Genomic DNA, 12,638 nt, shown 5'->3' with positions numbered 1-12,638 from the left:
GCAGGCCCAAAGGGTGCCCCTCTCAGACTCTCCAGGGTCGGAGAAGGAGGAGGAGAGGAAGAAGCGCCAACAGGTAGTGAACAGTGCACTGTGAGTTGTAAAGCTTCGTCCACGCTGTACAGTGCCAGGAACAGGTTGTGGTAGCGAAAAGGGGGGGGGGGGGGCGTGACAATTTTTCATAAATTGGGAGAAATACGGGAGAATTGGGGCTCCAGAAAGAAATCAGGACAGTGCAATGAGAAATGTGAGTCTCCCGGGAACAACAAGAGGGTTGGCAAGTATATCGCCTCTGGAAATGTGGAATAAAACCTCAATTTCACCCAAACTGGACTAGTAAGCCTTGACACACAGTGCATGAGCACAGACCACTAACTTCAAACTAACATGCATATTACAAACTTAACTACATGCCGTCTTTCCATAACGAGTGATACATGGCCCGTACAGAGACCACAAGCTTTGGACATTGGATTTAAACTGACCTCTCACTGCCTCGCCAACGTAGTTCCAGGTTTGTGTTAGTGTTTGCTCCAGTGTATATAAAAGTAACCTTGAGGAAACTATGTCTGAATACGCAAAAGTGCATGTGCGTATCTGGGAATCTGTCACGGGCCTCACCTGGGGGCTAACGCTGGGGCCGTAGCCCATGCCAGGAGAGTTCATGGAGTGGGGGCCCATGGGCGAACTGATGACGGAGAAGGGTGAGGCCAGGCCGTTCATGGGTGAACTCAGCGTGCTGATGGGAGAGTGGAGGGAGCCTGAGGGCCCCATGGACGTCGGGCTGAGCAGAGACGGGTGCATTCCCCGGTGGGACGTGGGGGAGCCCAGGGGCGACGAGGGCACCTGGCCCGACGAGTCTGTTTGGAAAAAGAAAAGAAAAAAAAGGAGGGACATTAGAATGAAATCTTAAAAATGTTGTGCACATACATCTTTAGATTTTATTTAAAAGGACATTTTCACACTTGAGCTAATTTAAGTTTGTCCTGTCCAAAGTCGCTGGCACCAAGAATCCAGCACATCTGGTAAAGTGTGAGAGCAGTTGTTGAATCTGAGCGCGGTCCAGGAAAATGGACAATTCAGCAAAACCAGTTCAGACAATTAAATCCAACAATAGCTCCTGTGAAAAAGCACAACCCTAACATTTGAGTCAGTGGAGGCTGAATATGATTACAACACAGTGCTTCTTTGCTCTCTCTCACTGGTTCAGTCCCTCAATGAAAAGTTTATCTGATCCCAAGTGCTTCCCTCAGAGATCTATGAGGACAGGATGTATATCTATGATGTACTATATATGGAGTTGATGAGCGGAGTTGTGGCCTCAGAGAATTAAATATACGTCTGTGCCGGAGCTGAGGGGAAACCTGCAGCGAGATTGAAATCAGAGGCAGTGATAAGGACAAGCTCGTGTACTATTTAAGAGTTCGTAAGCTCTTTCTGTCTTTCCTCTCCATCCTAGACTCGGTCTGACTCTTTACCTTGACTGAGCGGGCCATCTTCCCATCAGCTGTCAACACAGAAGATATGGGGCAGGCGGGAGTGCAAGCACAAGCGGTGGGTACTGGGGTATGTCACTGAGAGTTTGCAGACAGGGTCGTGCGCCGATAACAGCTCCCTCCCTGCCGTCTCGTCTTTCAACGCCACGTTTCACTCTTACTTTTCATTCATGATTATCTCTGTCTTTCCTTCTATTTGCGTCCATCTCTGTCCCTCTGCTACTTTTATCCAGTCTGCACTTTTGCACTTCTATTTTTGTTTTGTTTTTACAGTTTTTCCTTATGGGTGGAGGGTGTTACTTCATTCAACTCTTGAACAATTATATTTCATAATTATATTGCAAAACTAATTTCATATCTTTGGGTTATAGACTGTTTATTGGACAAAATAAGACATCTGAAAACGACATTTTGGACTCTGAGATTAACGGATTAACTCAGAAAATAATCGGCTGATTAATCGACAATCAAAATTATCGTTAGTTGCTCCCCTTATCATTCTTCTACCTTACCTCAGCAGATGAATTGTGCTGACCTGTATAACCATGGGAGGTGAGATAATAATGAGCAGACTCAATAAGCAGTTCTGTGCATCAATGTGCATCCATGTGATATAGCAGCTTCATTTTTCCACAGTGTCTACAGGTATCAGACACTTAAATTAAGTACTTTTAAAGACCCTTTTAAGATAATTTATAGGTAAATTTAAGACTTAAGTTTGGAGAAATCATCTTTGTCTTATATAGGTAAACATGTGGTCGTGTGCAGAGGAAGGTTTTATATAGGAATATGGTTATTAGAGGGATATTTTTGCCAAAAGTATAAAGTAAAAAGACAGTACTGGGTTCAATGTTAGGTTGTGCTAGGTTTATAACATCTTTTAAGGCCCAATATTTATAAAATTGAATGTAAGGCATTTTACAGACCTGCAGCCATTCCAACCTGATCATCTTTTATTCTGTCTTTTCTCAATTCACTTTCAATATCACACCCCTACAGCTGACATAAAAAAGCTTAGGTTCACCTCTGATGAGCCCTTCATCCTAACATACCCTCCTCTTATCCCCTGTCCTATTTTGACACTACAACGTCACCCTCTCTGCAGCAGGGACATGGACTAGTTACGTAATAAGTGTGGCTTGTCCATCACACCCCCACATTTCATAAGTGACCAGGTTCCTCTGTTTCCGCGCAGTGGAATAAAACTGATGGATGGTTCAATTAGTTGACAGCCCCAGAGTAACGAGTTCAGTTCACAGCTATTTTCCTGGAGTGCTTCGTCTCTGTCCCAGCTGAGTCTACAAGATTTCCTTTCTCTCAGTGTGTGTGTGTTCTTTGTGCTGTGTGTCTGCTGCAAAGTTTGAATGCAAGACAAAAGAGGGGAAATCTTTGCATCTATGTCCCCTGCATCAGCAATCCTCAGAGCAGCAACCTAGCTGGCAGCTCAGCCAAGCCAAACACTTCCTGTACATCCTGCCTGCCTCGCAAGCACTTCCTGTAAGCACGTACACACACATACACACATGGGCCCCATCCTTTTGAAAACAAACACACATCCTTCTTAATAAAGGGCTAACAACAGCTCTGCATCTCGCTGTATTAGCTCAGTGTTTAATCCTCTGACTGATACCCCTCGAGCTTCTATCCCTCTGATTACATTTTTTTCCCTAAAATGCGCCCACCCACATAATTCCTGAAAAATAAAATAAATAAATAAAACGCTCTCCCTGAGCCAGCAATTCCCATAACCCTTCGCCAATTGGGTTTTAATTCAGGCAGATAAAGAGAGCTGTGGTATTAGGGTTGCCAATCTGCCATTGTAGGTCTCAGCAGGGGGGGAGCTCAGCTGACAAGAGTCCCAGCAAGGCCCCACCTCGAGGGGGATGACAGAGATGGGCTGGGAGGTAGATCAGACTGTTTACATCTCCCTCTCTCATTCATGCCTTATGCCTCTCTCTTTCACTTTTTTTGGAGAGGAGCAACAACCAGAGCAGAAAATTAACTGCAACATATTCCATCATCCTTTCTGATGCTCTTTTTCCAGACGAACATGAAGCAAACTGTATGGCTATGTGGTCGGATTGTATGTGAATGGTCTTATTTGGGGAAAAAAACCCAGAACATATAGATATCTCACAGCACAATATGTGTGTGTGTGTGTGTGTGTGTGTGTGTGTGTGTATGTTTATTCTTGTTGGAGTTGGGTTGCCAGTGTAGGATTACAGCAGGATGAAAAGGACTCTGTCCTAATCCTCCCCAGAGAGGGGAGGAGAGGAGAGGAGAGGAGAGGAGAGGAGAGGAGAGGAGAGGAGAGGAGGAGCTGATATTACCTACAAGGAGAGAAAGAGGAAAGAAAACAAGGAAAGGAGAAGAGAGGAGAGGAGTTAGGACAATCAGGACAATATAAGAAAAAGGTAAAGGAAAGTAGAGGGAAGAGGAAAAAGACAACACAAGGAGGGGAAACAAAGGGATGAGGAGAGGAACTGAAGAGATTCACACAGAAAAAGAGAGAAAAGGAAACTAGGTGAAGAGAGGAGAGGAGGACCTGAAAAGACGCACATGAAGAAATAGAGGAAAGAAAACAAGGAAAGGAGAAGAGAGGGGAGGAGGTAAAACAAGGAGAGAAGGAACTGAAGAGACGCACGGAGGATGAGAGAAGAAGAAACAAGGAGAGGAGAGAAAAGGACAAGACAGGAAAGTCAAACAAAAGACAAGCAGGACAAATAATGAAAGTTTTTTTTCCATACAGTTTAACAGTGTGATTTACACCACTGCCTGTATTTCTACAAACACCCTTTTCATCCCAACCTGTTGAAGTGGAAAGTGAAACATGGTTTACCAGCAGAGAAAACACGGCAAGCTGAGGCGGTCTGCAAAAAGCATAAAATAAACATGCTCGCAAGATGAGATAAGAGAGTGTAAAAAAAGAGAGGCAGTGAGCGAGGGAAGGGCAGGAGAGGAGAGAAGAGGACAGGAGAGGAGAGGAGAGGAGAGGGAAATAATGACTGAAGCGTTCACGAAACAAGTGGCAGTTGAGACTCGTGTTTAGATAGAGGTTACAGTGCTTCTGAGTGTTGTCGTCCGCAGCCTCGGCCTGTCAATAGGCCTGGATCGCTGGGCACACAAAAGCACAACTGACAGCTACAAATAAGCAAATTAGGGCCCCATCTTACGGGCAGGCGCAGATGGAGTTCTCCACTTATCACTTCTGTACTCCATACAAGCATCTCCTATTTCTAAACAATGCTCCCCTCCCTCGCTCTCGCCTTTCTCGCTCTTTTGTTCTGCCGTTGGGTGTGATTACACAGAGGAAATTTGCCAATTTGCGTTCTGGCTGTAGCTGGCTCGTGCATTTTGAATATGATAAATGGACGATTGAGATGAGGATGGATGATGAGATGAAAGGTGACAGTGCTAAACAGACAAACGACAGCGTGTGGCGTTCATCCAGACGCTCGACACAACCTGTGTTTACGGTTTTCTGACAGGCAATCTGTTGCGCTTGTGATTAATGGTCGTCCTTTCCAGAAAAATGACTCCGTCTGTCTTTTGTTCAACAGCGAAGGTGGAAATACCTATGATAATGTGTTCATGTTTGTTGGGAATAAAAGCAAAATGAAGTTAAGAGGTGCCATTATCACCATGAAGAGTGAGTTTAAGAAGCACGATGTGCAGCGGACAAGTTAAAAATGTTTTTACAGAAGAGTGGCTAGAATGCATTTTAACTTTAAATGTAATTTTTGTCGCTGCAATAAACACCGATACGATGGTTGAGGAATACAGAGCACCTGACTTGCATGCTGGAGGCTACAGTTCACATGCAGTCACTCTCAAACTGTCAACACTGTTTTCTTTTACCCATTAAAGTGACCAACCCCCAACGTTAAAGCTGTATGTGTTACTTAAAGCTTGCCTATAATTCAGAAGGTGGAGGTGGCTGAGCCAGCAACTTGTAGCTACTGGTGCTAAAAATCGCTAACAACAGCTGACAGAGCTAACAGTGCTGGGACGACCTGTGGATCGGGACAGCATTATCAGTGGTAGCCGTCCTTTGAGCACAGTGCAGAACGGCTGTGATTAGCTAGCCAGTGGGATACACTCATGCACTGCAGGCCCTGACATGCCATGCCTCAGTCGGCCATCAGTCAATGTTGGGCTTGTTGGCCCTTGTTAGCTTTTTTCCCGCAGATTCAGCATGTTAGGCTGGTGTCTAGTCAGTGAATGAAATCACAAGAAGAGAAACAGAAGTGAGGAAGGTAAACAAAGAGCTAAAGTCAAGAGGGAGTGAGATCAGGACAAACTTGTTACATAAGGTAAGATTATTTTTCTTTAGCAATTCAGCTCCTAAACAAACAATTTTTCTGATGGTTTGCGTAACTGTTCACTGGCGCACAGGAAATATGCTTTGTTCTTTCAATATTAGATTCTGCTGCTAATGTGCTAACTGGATAACTAGCATCATGACGGTCTTCCAGTGTCCCTTTTTAAAAGACAATTACAGACTACGGCCATCTGCAGGTATGGTTATGGAGTTATTTCCTCTCACACAGGCGAAGAACGTAGGTGCTGGTTAGCCGTTGGCTATGGTCTTTGCAGCCTGTTTATGTGCAACTTTCTGGCTGAGACACAGGCGACATTAGGTGACATAACAGTTGACTTTCGTCGCCGCTAGTGTCTTTGGTGTTGGTTCAATGTGTATGGGCTTTACATACACGCGTGGCCGAAACGGCTTACCACAACAAACCACAGAGAAGCTCGGAATACGACATACACAGAGGGAGTTTGACTTCATTCCCAGCTCAGGATGCCATTACTCCACCATATCTTTAGCTTTATAAAAGTTGCATTCAAATGTTCCAACTTCTAACTGTAAGTAGGCTTTCCCTCTTTTAGTATCATGGTATAACAAGCTTAATCTAGTTTTATAATTGGTTCATATATATATGAAATCTAGCCCATGCCTTCTAAATCTACAGAGGAGCACTAGGGTACAAACTTATCAAGTTCTTAAAGCACTATATCAATCAACTTGAATGTGCTGGATTAATGTACCTCTTTGAGACTGAAATGAATCAATCTAGAAGGGAGAATCACTCTCTGATTGAGACGTCAACAGCTCATACACACATGTAACCTGTGTTGAAGTGTTACAACCCAAAAAGATAAGAACCACTGCCTCCACACAGCCTTTATAAAGACTACAAATGACTTGGCTGGCTGCATTCCCTAACTAGCCCATGAGCTTGTGTTGTCTCTACCAGCAGCAAAGGATGATGCATTATAGATGGAGAGTGCACCCCGACACCCCCCACGATAGCCTGAACCATCCCGAGAGCAGATGAAGCCTCTAAGTCTGTCTTTTTTCCTTCTCTGGCTTGTTTATTCACAAGTGGCTCCTGTCGCTTGCTGTGTTTTCCCTGTCAATGTCTCTTTCCCCTTACGTCTGGACACCAGTCTGTTTTGTCTTCCCTTCCTCAAAACACATTTACAGTCATAAGCATGTGCCTATGCACAAGCAGACAGATGCTCATTTTTCACTTTGCGGCTAACTCTCCTCCTCTATTATTTATCTACTGGTGCCACAGGGGAGATTTAGTGGAACACGAGGACGTGGGATGCAGCAAAAACAGAAAAAGAGAGCTCATAAATCTCAGTAAATCACATACTTTACGTCCAATTGCAATTCTGCCTTTAAATCTCCTCTCACGATCAGTGGAATTGACTGTCGATAGTCACATCATAATGCTTTGGGTAGTCCTCTCTCACAAAGGATGCATAGAGCAGTGCCAGTTTTAGGTTAATACCCCTATAGCCTCTGTCCAATCCCACACTCTCCTGAGACTTCGTTAGAGCTTTCACTGCAGCACAAACACACACAAATACTCACAAACAAATAGAAAAAAAAATCAGACTGGCTCCATGCAGATCCTTGAGCACACAATGGGTTTTCTATACCACCCTGCTGGCAGTGGGTCAGCCAGGGGATGATGCCATTGGCGAGACAGCAGCCAGGAAAAAAACGATCATTTCATGGATTGACTCTAGCGTAAATGAAGCAGTCATGAGTCACTTGCACCTACACCGCAGCACATAAGCAAACTGCGGCTCCTCAGAGAGAGAAATCTGGATGAAGCTGCGGCCTGTCAACAATAAGGCAGCCCCCATTCTCTTTTTTTTTTCGTTCATCTGTTGATTTGAGGCGACAAGCAGATTTTTTATTATTCACAGGGACGTTTTAGGAGAGGCAGGTGAGTCAGATTTTGAAGCGCGCCGAGCGCCAGAGCACAGTCGGGATGAAACGCTAGTCATTAGCATTTCTCAGGATGTGTTCAGAGGAAGAAGAGAGAAGGGGGGAAAAACATTCAACAAAAAAACCCAAGAGATTCACTCGGTTGCGTAAAAACCCAAAATAACACAGGAGTCGGTATAACAGCTTCATTTTTAGAGTTTTTACCGCTGATGTCTATATTACCATGACGACAGCAGGATGATGTTTTACTCAACCGTCCATGAAGCTCTGCCTGTGCACCTTTCTGTGTGTTTCAGCAATTAGACCATTACTCATCAGCCTTTTGTTTTCAGCATCACGCTATCATCTCACTGTGATTTCAGTGACACATGCATTTGTGTGCATGAATGCATGTGTGCTCATTAGTCAGGCAATGTCTCCCTACTGTTTTACACTCTATAAACAGACTAATCTGGTCCCTTCAGTTACGGTCCAAAGAGTAAATATCCCAATCTGATGTGTTTACTCTAATGGATAGGGGAGACATAGTGGGAGTATGTGTGTGTGGGGGTGTGTGTGTGTGTGTGTGTGTGTGTGTCTGTGTGTTAAGAATGAGTGGGAGTTGGTGTCAGGGGTGGGACCATAATTAGCAGATGATATGTGAACAGGTGACATAAAACATGATGAGCGCCAGCTAAGGTTTTTCACTGCACCTTTTGAAATATTCCAAATATTTCAATTGTTTTTCAGTTGTTCAAAGATTTTCAAAAAGTTGAAAAGAAAACAGAGAAAAGTGGCAAATGTTTGCATTTTTACAAAACAGGAACAAGTGAATGTTTGGTGTTTTTGCTTGACAAATGAACTTAAGGTCCAGAGTGAAGGATTTAAGGGGATATATATACCAAACATTATAGGAAAAATGATGATTTGTAACTTGAAACTGCTTTACTCAGTGTTTTTACCGGTTTAAATCACCTGGCTAATTTGTTTTGGAGAGGAAGAGACCTCTGCGGACAATTCAGCTCATGGTACAAAATCCCTAAACAATGAACACTGAAGGAATTCTAACCAAGAAAAGTTTTAGCTGGTTGCAATCTGCAATCCTTGCTGCTAGATGCCACTAAATCCCCCTAAATCTTGGACCCTGTTTGCTTAAAAGATCAACTTCAATTGAGCTTATGGTGCTTCATTAATTCAGGATGATGCCTTAAATTAATACATAAACAACACCTGTTCACTTCCTTCTCAAGCAGCATACTTGAAAGCTATTTTTGTCCGTTGAAAAGACAAGATGTTGGGTGTATACCTCATTTATTACTACACGACAGCAAGATGGAGAGTGCATTTTTTAAGATAAATATGCAAACCTGAGACTGATCAGAAAAACTCTCGATGCAAAAAACATCCAGGGAGAAATGAACAGCTGCAGATAGTAGCATTTGATCAGCAACCCTGAGACCTGGAACTAAGCAAATGACATCACAGCCTGCTTAATGCACAAGGGATGCCTGTTTTTAGTCATTTGTTCCCCGTGGTCTTTGTGCTTTTTATAATCCCTGCACAATCAAAGATACACTACAGGAGAAAATCATACATTATGCTGTTTTTTTGCCCCCACGCTCTTATTATTACGAATTATACATCCTCATTACTGTAAACAAGGCTTGAGGAAGGTGCAAAAAGCCATGGAGTGATGGGGGCATTTGTTTTAACAACTCCTGTCAAGGCGAGATATGATATGATCAGTTACAGTGCAGCTGCAACTATAGCTGCACCTTTGTGACGGCTCGTAAAGTTCTTTTCCAACTATCTGTTCAGGCCCCTATCTGCTGGCATCGGACCAAATAAAAGAGAGAATGTAAAAGCAAAAGAACAAGGCCTTAATGCGGGATAAGTGGCAGAAAGACCCAAAACAGGCCACCCGTAATTTCACAGTAGGTGGGCTGCTAACGACCATCATTTGATGTATCAGTGTTGATATAACCCGATTCTTTTTGCCTGCTGAAACAACTGCCCTCATTAAAGACTTAATTCTTTCCCTCCCACCTCCCTTTTACTCTTTTCTGCCTCTCGCAGGCTCCCTTTATTTTCCTCCCATTTCAATTCATCGTGCTGATATCATGTGGATGAAAGCGCCAGCTCCTGGGGCATGCCGCTGCCCTCGGTGACTCTTAAGTGTCTGAAGAGGCCATGGAGCCGTGGCTGGCCGTGGCTAGGTTCCAGCTAAGCCACAGATTACTGGCGCTATTGCTGGCTGCGTCCCGACTGCCAACACTCTGATCTGCTGATATGGCCTAATTGTTCTCTTTAGCTCAGAGGTGATATACCATCTCTCCCTGGGAGCGCACGGCCAGCTTGCGAGCGGAGTTGCGCAAGACGAAGTCTGAGCTAATGCTGCTAAAAGCAGCAGCATGCAATACTTCAGTTCAACATATCTGATGTACTATTCCTCACGTTCTAGCCAAACTTATAGATAAGGCTGATCTAAAGGAGTATGGAGAGAAGGCAATCTGGTAGTCGTGTAAGGGATCAATTATTATGTCTTTTTTTGGGGCATTTTAGCCTTTAATCGACAGGACAGACAAGTGTGAAGAGGGGAGAGAGAGGGGAAGTGACATGCAGGAAATGGCCACAGGCTGGAGTCGAACCTGGGCCCCTGCGGCAACAGCCTTGTACATGGGGCGCCTGCTCTATCCACTAAGCCATCGACACCCTGATATTAAAATTGTTTTGAATAAACTGGTGCCATCGCCTCCTGGATGTTCGAAAGCTCTGACAATAGTAGCGTATTTAATACGACTGTAGTCAACCTATGAAAAACTTGGTTGACTGAAATTCTACCTACTCCTCAACCAATCGATGGGTCGATGGAGAAAATAAAATCTGACCGTTATCTCTTGATTAACTAAATTGGCCACAGGGCACTAAGTGCACTCTACCCGGTAGCTTTGTGTATACACCAAAGCATTTTTTCTTGAGGTCAGCATATTGATAGAATTCTTTGCAAAGGGAATGCCATATTATTACACTGTGCTACAAATGGCAGCGGTATGATGAGGTGCTGGGTGTCTTTTCTGTGCCAAGTGTTAGAGGTTTGCCATTTTTTCCCTGGTTGCTTAGAGATGAAAAATGTTCAACTTGAGGTAGACGCTGCACCACTGTCACTATGCCATCAAATCACAGTGTAGTAGGGGCAGGAAAAATATGGCAAAGACCAACCATCATGTTGCAGAACAACAACAACGACAATGCTAGCCACATAGACCAGCGGTTCCGTCCTCTCTCTCAACGTCCTTCAACCTTCCCTTCATCCAGAGCAAGGGCCATAGTAAGTGCTCTACCTTGTGCCGACATTTTTACTTTGGCGGATTTCCCGAATTATAGCAACCAGACACAACCAAAGCACCACAATTTAAACCTCCTAAGCACTCTAGCAAAACACTAGTGATTGTTCCACCAGTGAGAATTTGGTTGGACCAGACTGCATCGACTAACCAATTGACAAACTGACCAGGTGTTGGCATTAGTATTTAACCATGTTTTGGGAACACAATTACGGTGTGCAACATACTGACCATTCAGGAAGACAGTAGATGAGTTTATTTTGTTTTTCGTTTTGTGTCGCAGCAGTTAAGTAGTTGTTCTGTACTTTTTTTTCCTGCCTTGAAAGATTGTCACCATTGAAGTCCTTTAGTTACCGAATTCAAGATGGTGGCATCCACTGTTGTCCAAACAAATATGGAAATTACTATATAAGCTCTTTAAGGTATCATAGTATCACATTAAAATACTGCATATATATAATATTATACAGAAAGTCAATGTAGACCAAATGACCTTGGAGCAAAGTGGTGGTCTCCACTGAAAGTATCTCCTCTGCTCCAACTGTGCCACAAATATGCACCTTTCCCTCGCTTCAACTATTGCTACATCTGAAATTGTCGAAGAGCAACAAGTGGAGAGACGGCACACAAAGAGAGCAAAAAGACCACTGAATAGCAGATGTAATATACAGATGAAGGACAGCCAGCACGGCGAATGCATCACGCTGGCTGTCCTTTGCTCGGTAGCTTACATGAGGTGCGGCAACTGACAATGGCAGCTGATCAAAGACATGGCATGGAGCGATAATTACCACTGCAACCTGCGGAGCTGCCTTCAGGAGAGGGGGATTACATTTGCAACTGATGTGCTTCGAGTCTTATTGAGGACCTGTTACCTTTTCAGCAACATGGCAGCTTAGCAAATAGCGAGGGGAAAGTAAGTTAATAAACTCCAACATGTTAAAGAACAACAGGCATTGTGAATGACCTTAACCAAGATGAAGTAAAAATTGATTTTTGGAGTCTGGCGGTTATGTGAGAGCTTCAACACTGCTCGTCCTCCTATCCTTGCAGAACCCCTGCCATTAAGTAAATGGGTTATCATTTGTCTCTGTTATAGATTAAGCTAAAAAATATTCTGATGTTTGTCCTGTGAAGACCCTCTGAGCTGTCATATCGGAGACTGCTATATGAATCCCAGTAACCGGGGAAATGCAAGGCAAGCCAGGAAGCCATGATTCATCGAGCTTCCTCTTTTGTTGCACCCAGAGATGAAAATCACAACAGAGGCCCTTATCTGGCTCGCTCACTGCCAAAACACACTTGAAGGCACATGGCCGAGTATATACATATACACACAAACACAGAGAGATAATAACCTGACTGCAACACACAAGATTGAGTGTAATTTAACAACAGCAGCTGCGAGGAATCTGATAACTGCTTCACATTTTAGACAGTCATGTTATCGTAAGTTTGACAACATTAAACCAGGCATGATGATGCATTGCCTCTGCCGAGCAAGTGTCAAGTTTCTGCAAAAAAGAAAACAAATGCCTTCTTCTTTTTTTAAAGGTCGGGAGGGACACATTC

At 43.8% G+C, this 12,638-nt stretch overlaps 1 protein-coding gene across 2 annotated transcripts in view; it reads right to left on the bottom strand.

Annotated features, from left to right (window-relative positions):
• The window catches only part of rxraa (retinoid X receptor, alpha a), a 124,167-nt gene that overhangs the window by 50,867 nt on the left and 60,662 nt on the right, over positions 1–12,638 (bottom strand). For both annotated transcript variants that reach the window (XM_050053169.1, XM_050053170.1), the window contains exon 3: positions 619–857. In XM_050053169.1, the coding sequence (XP_049909126.1) occupies positions 619–857 (239 nt within the window). The remainder of the gene's footprint in view (positions 1–618; positions 858–12,638) is intronic.

Source organism: Epinephelus moara, chromosome 9 (genome assembly GCF_006386435.1).
Source record: "Epinephelus moara isolate mb chromosome 9, YSFRI_EMoa_1.0, whole genome shotgun sequence".
Classification (NCBI taxonomy): Eukaryota; Metazoa; Chordata; class Actinopteri; order Perciformes; family Serranidae; genus Epinephelus; species Epinephelus moara.
Note: the sequence above shows the minus strand (reverse complement) of the source record. Positions and strands in the feature narration are given on the sequence as shown.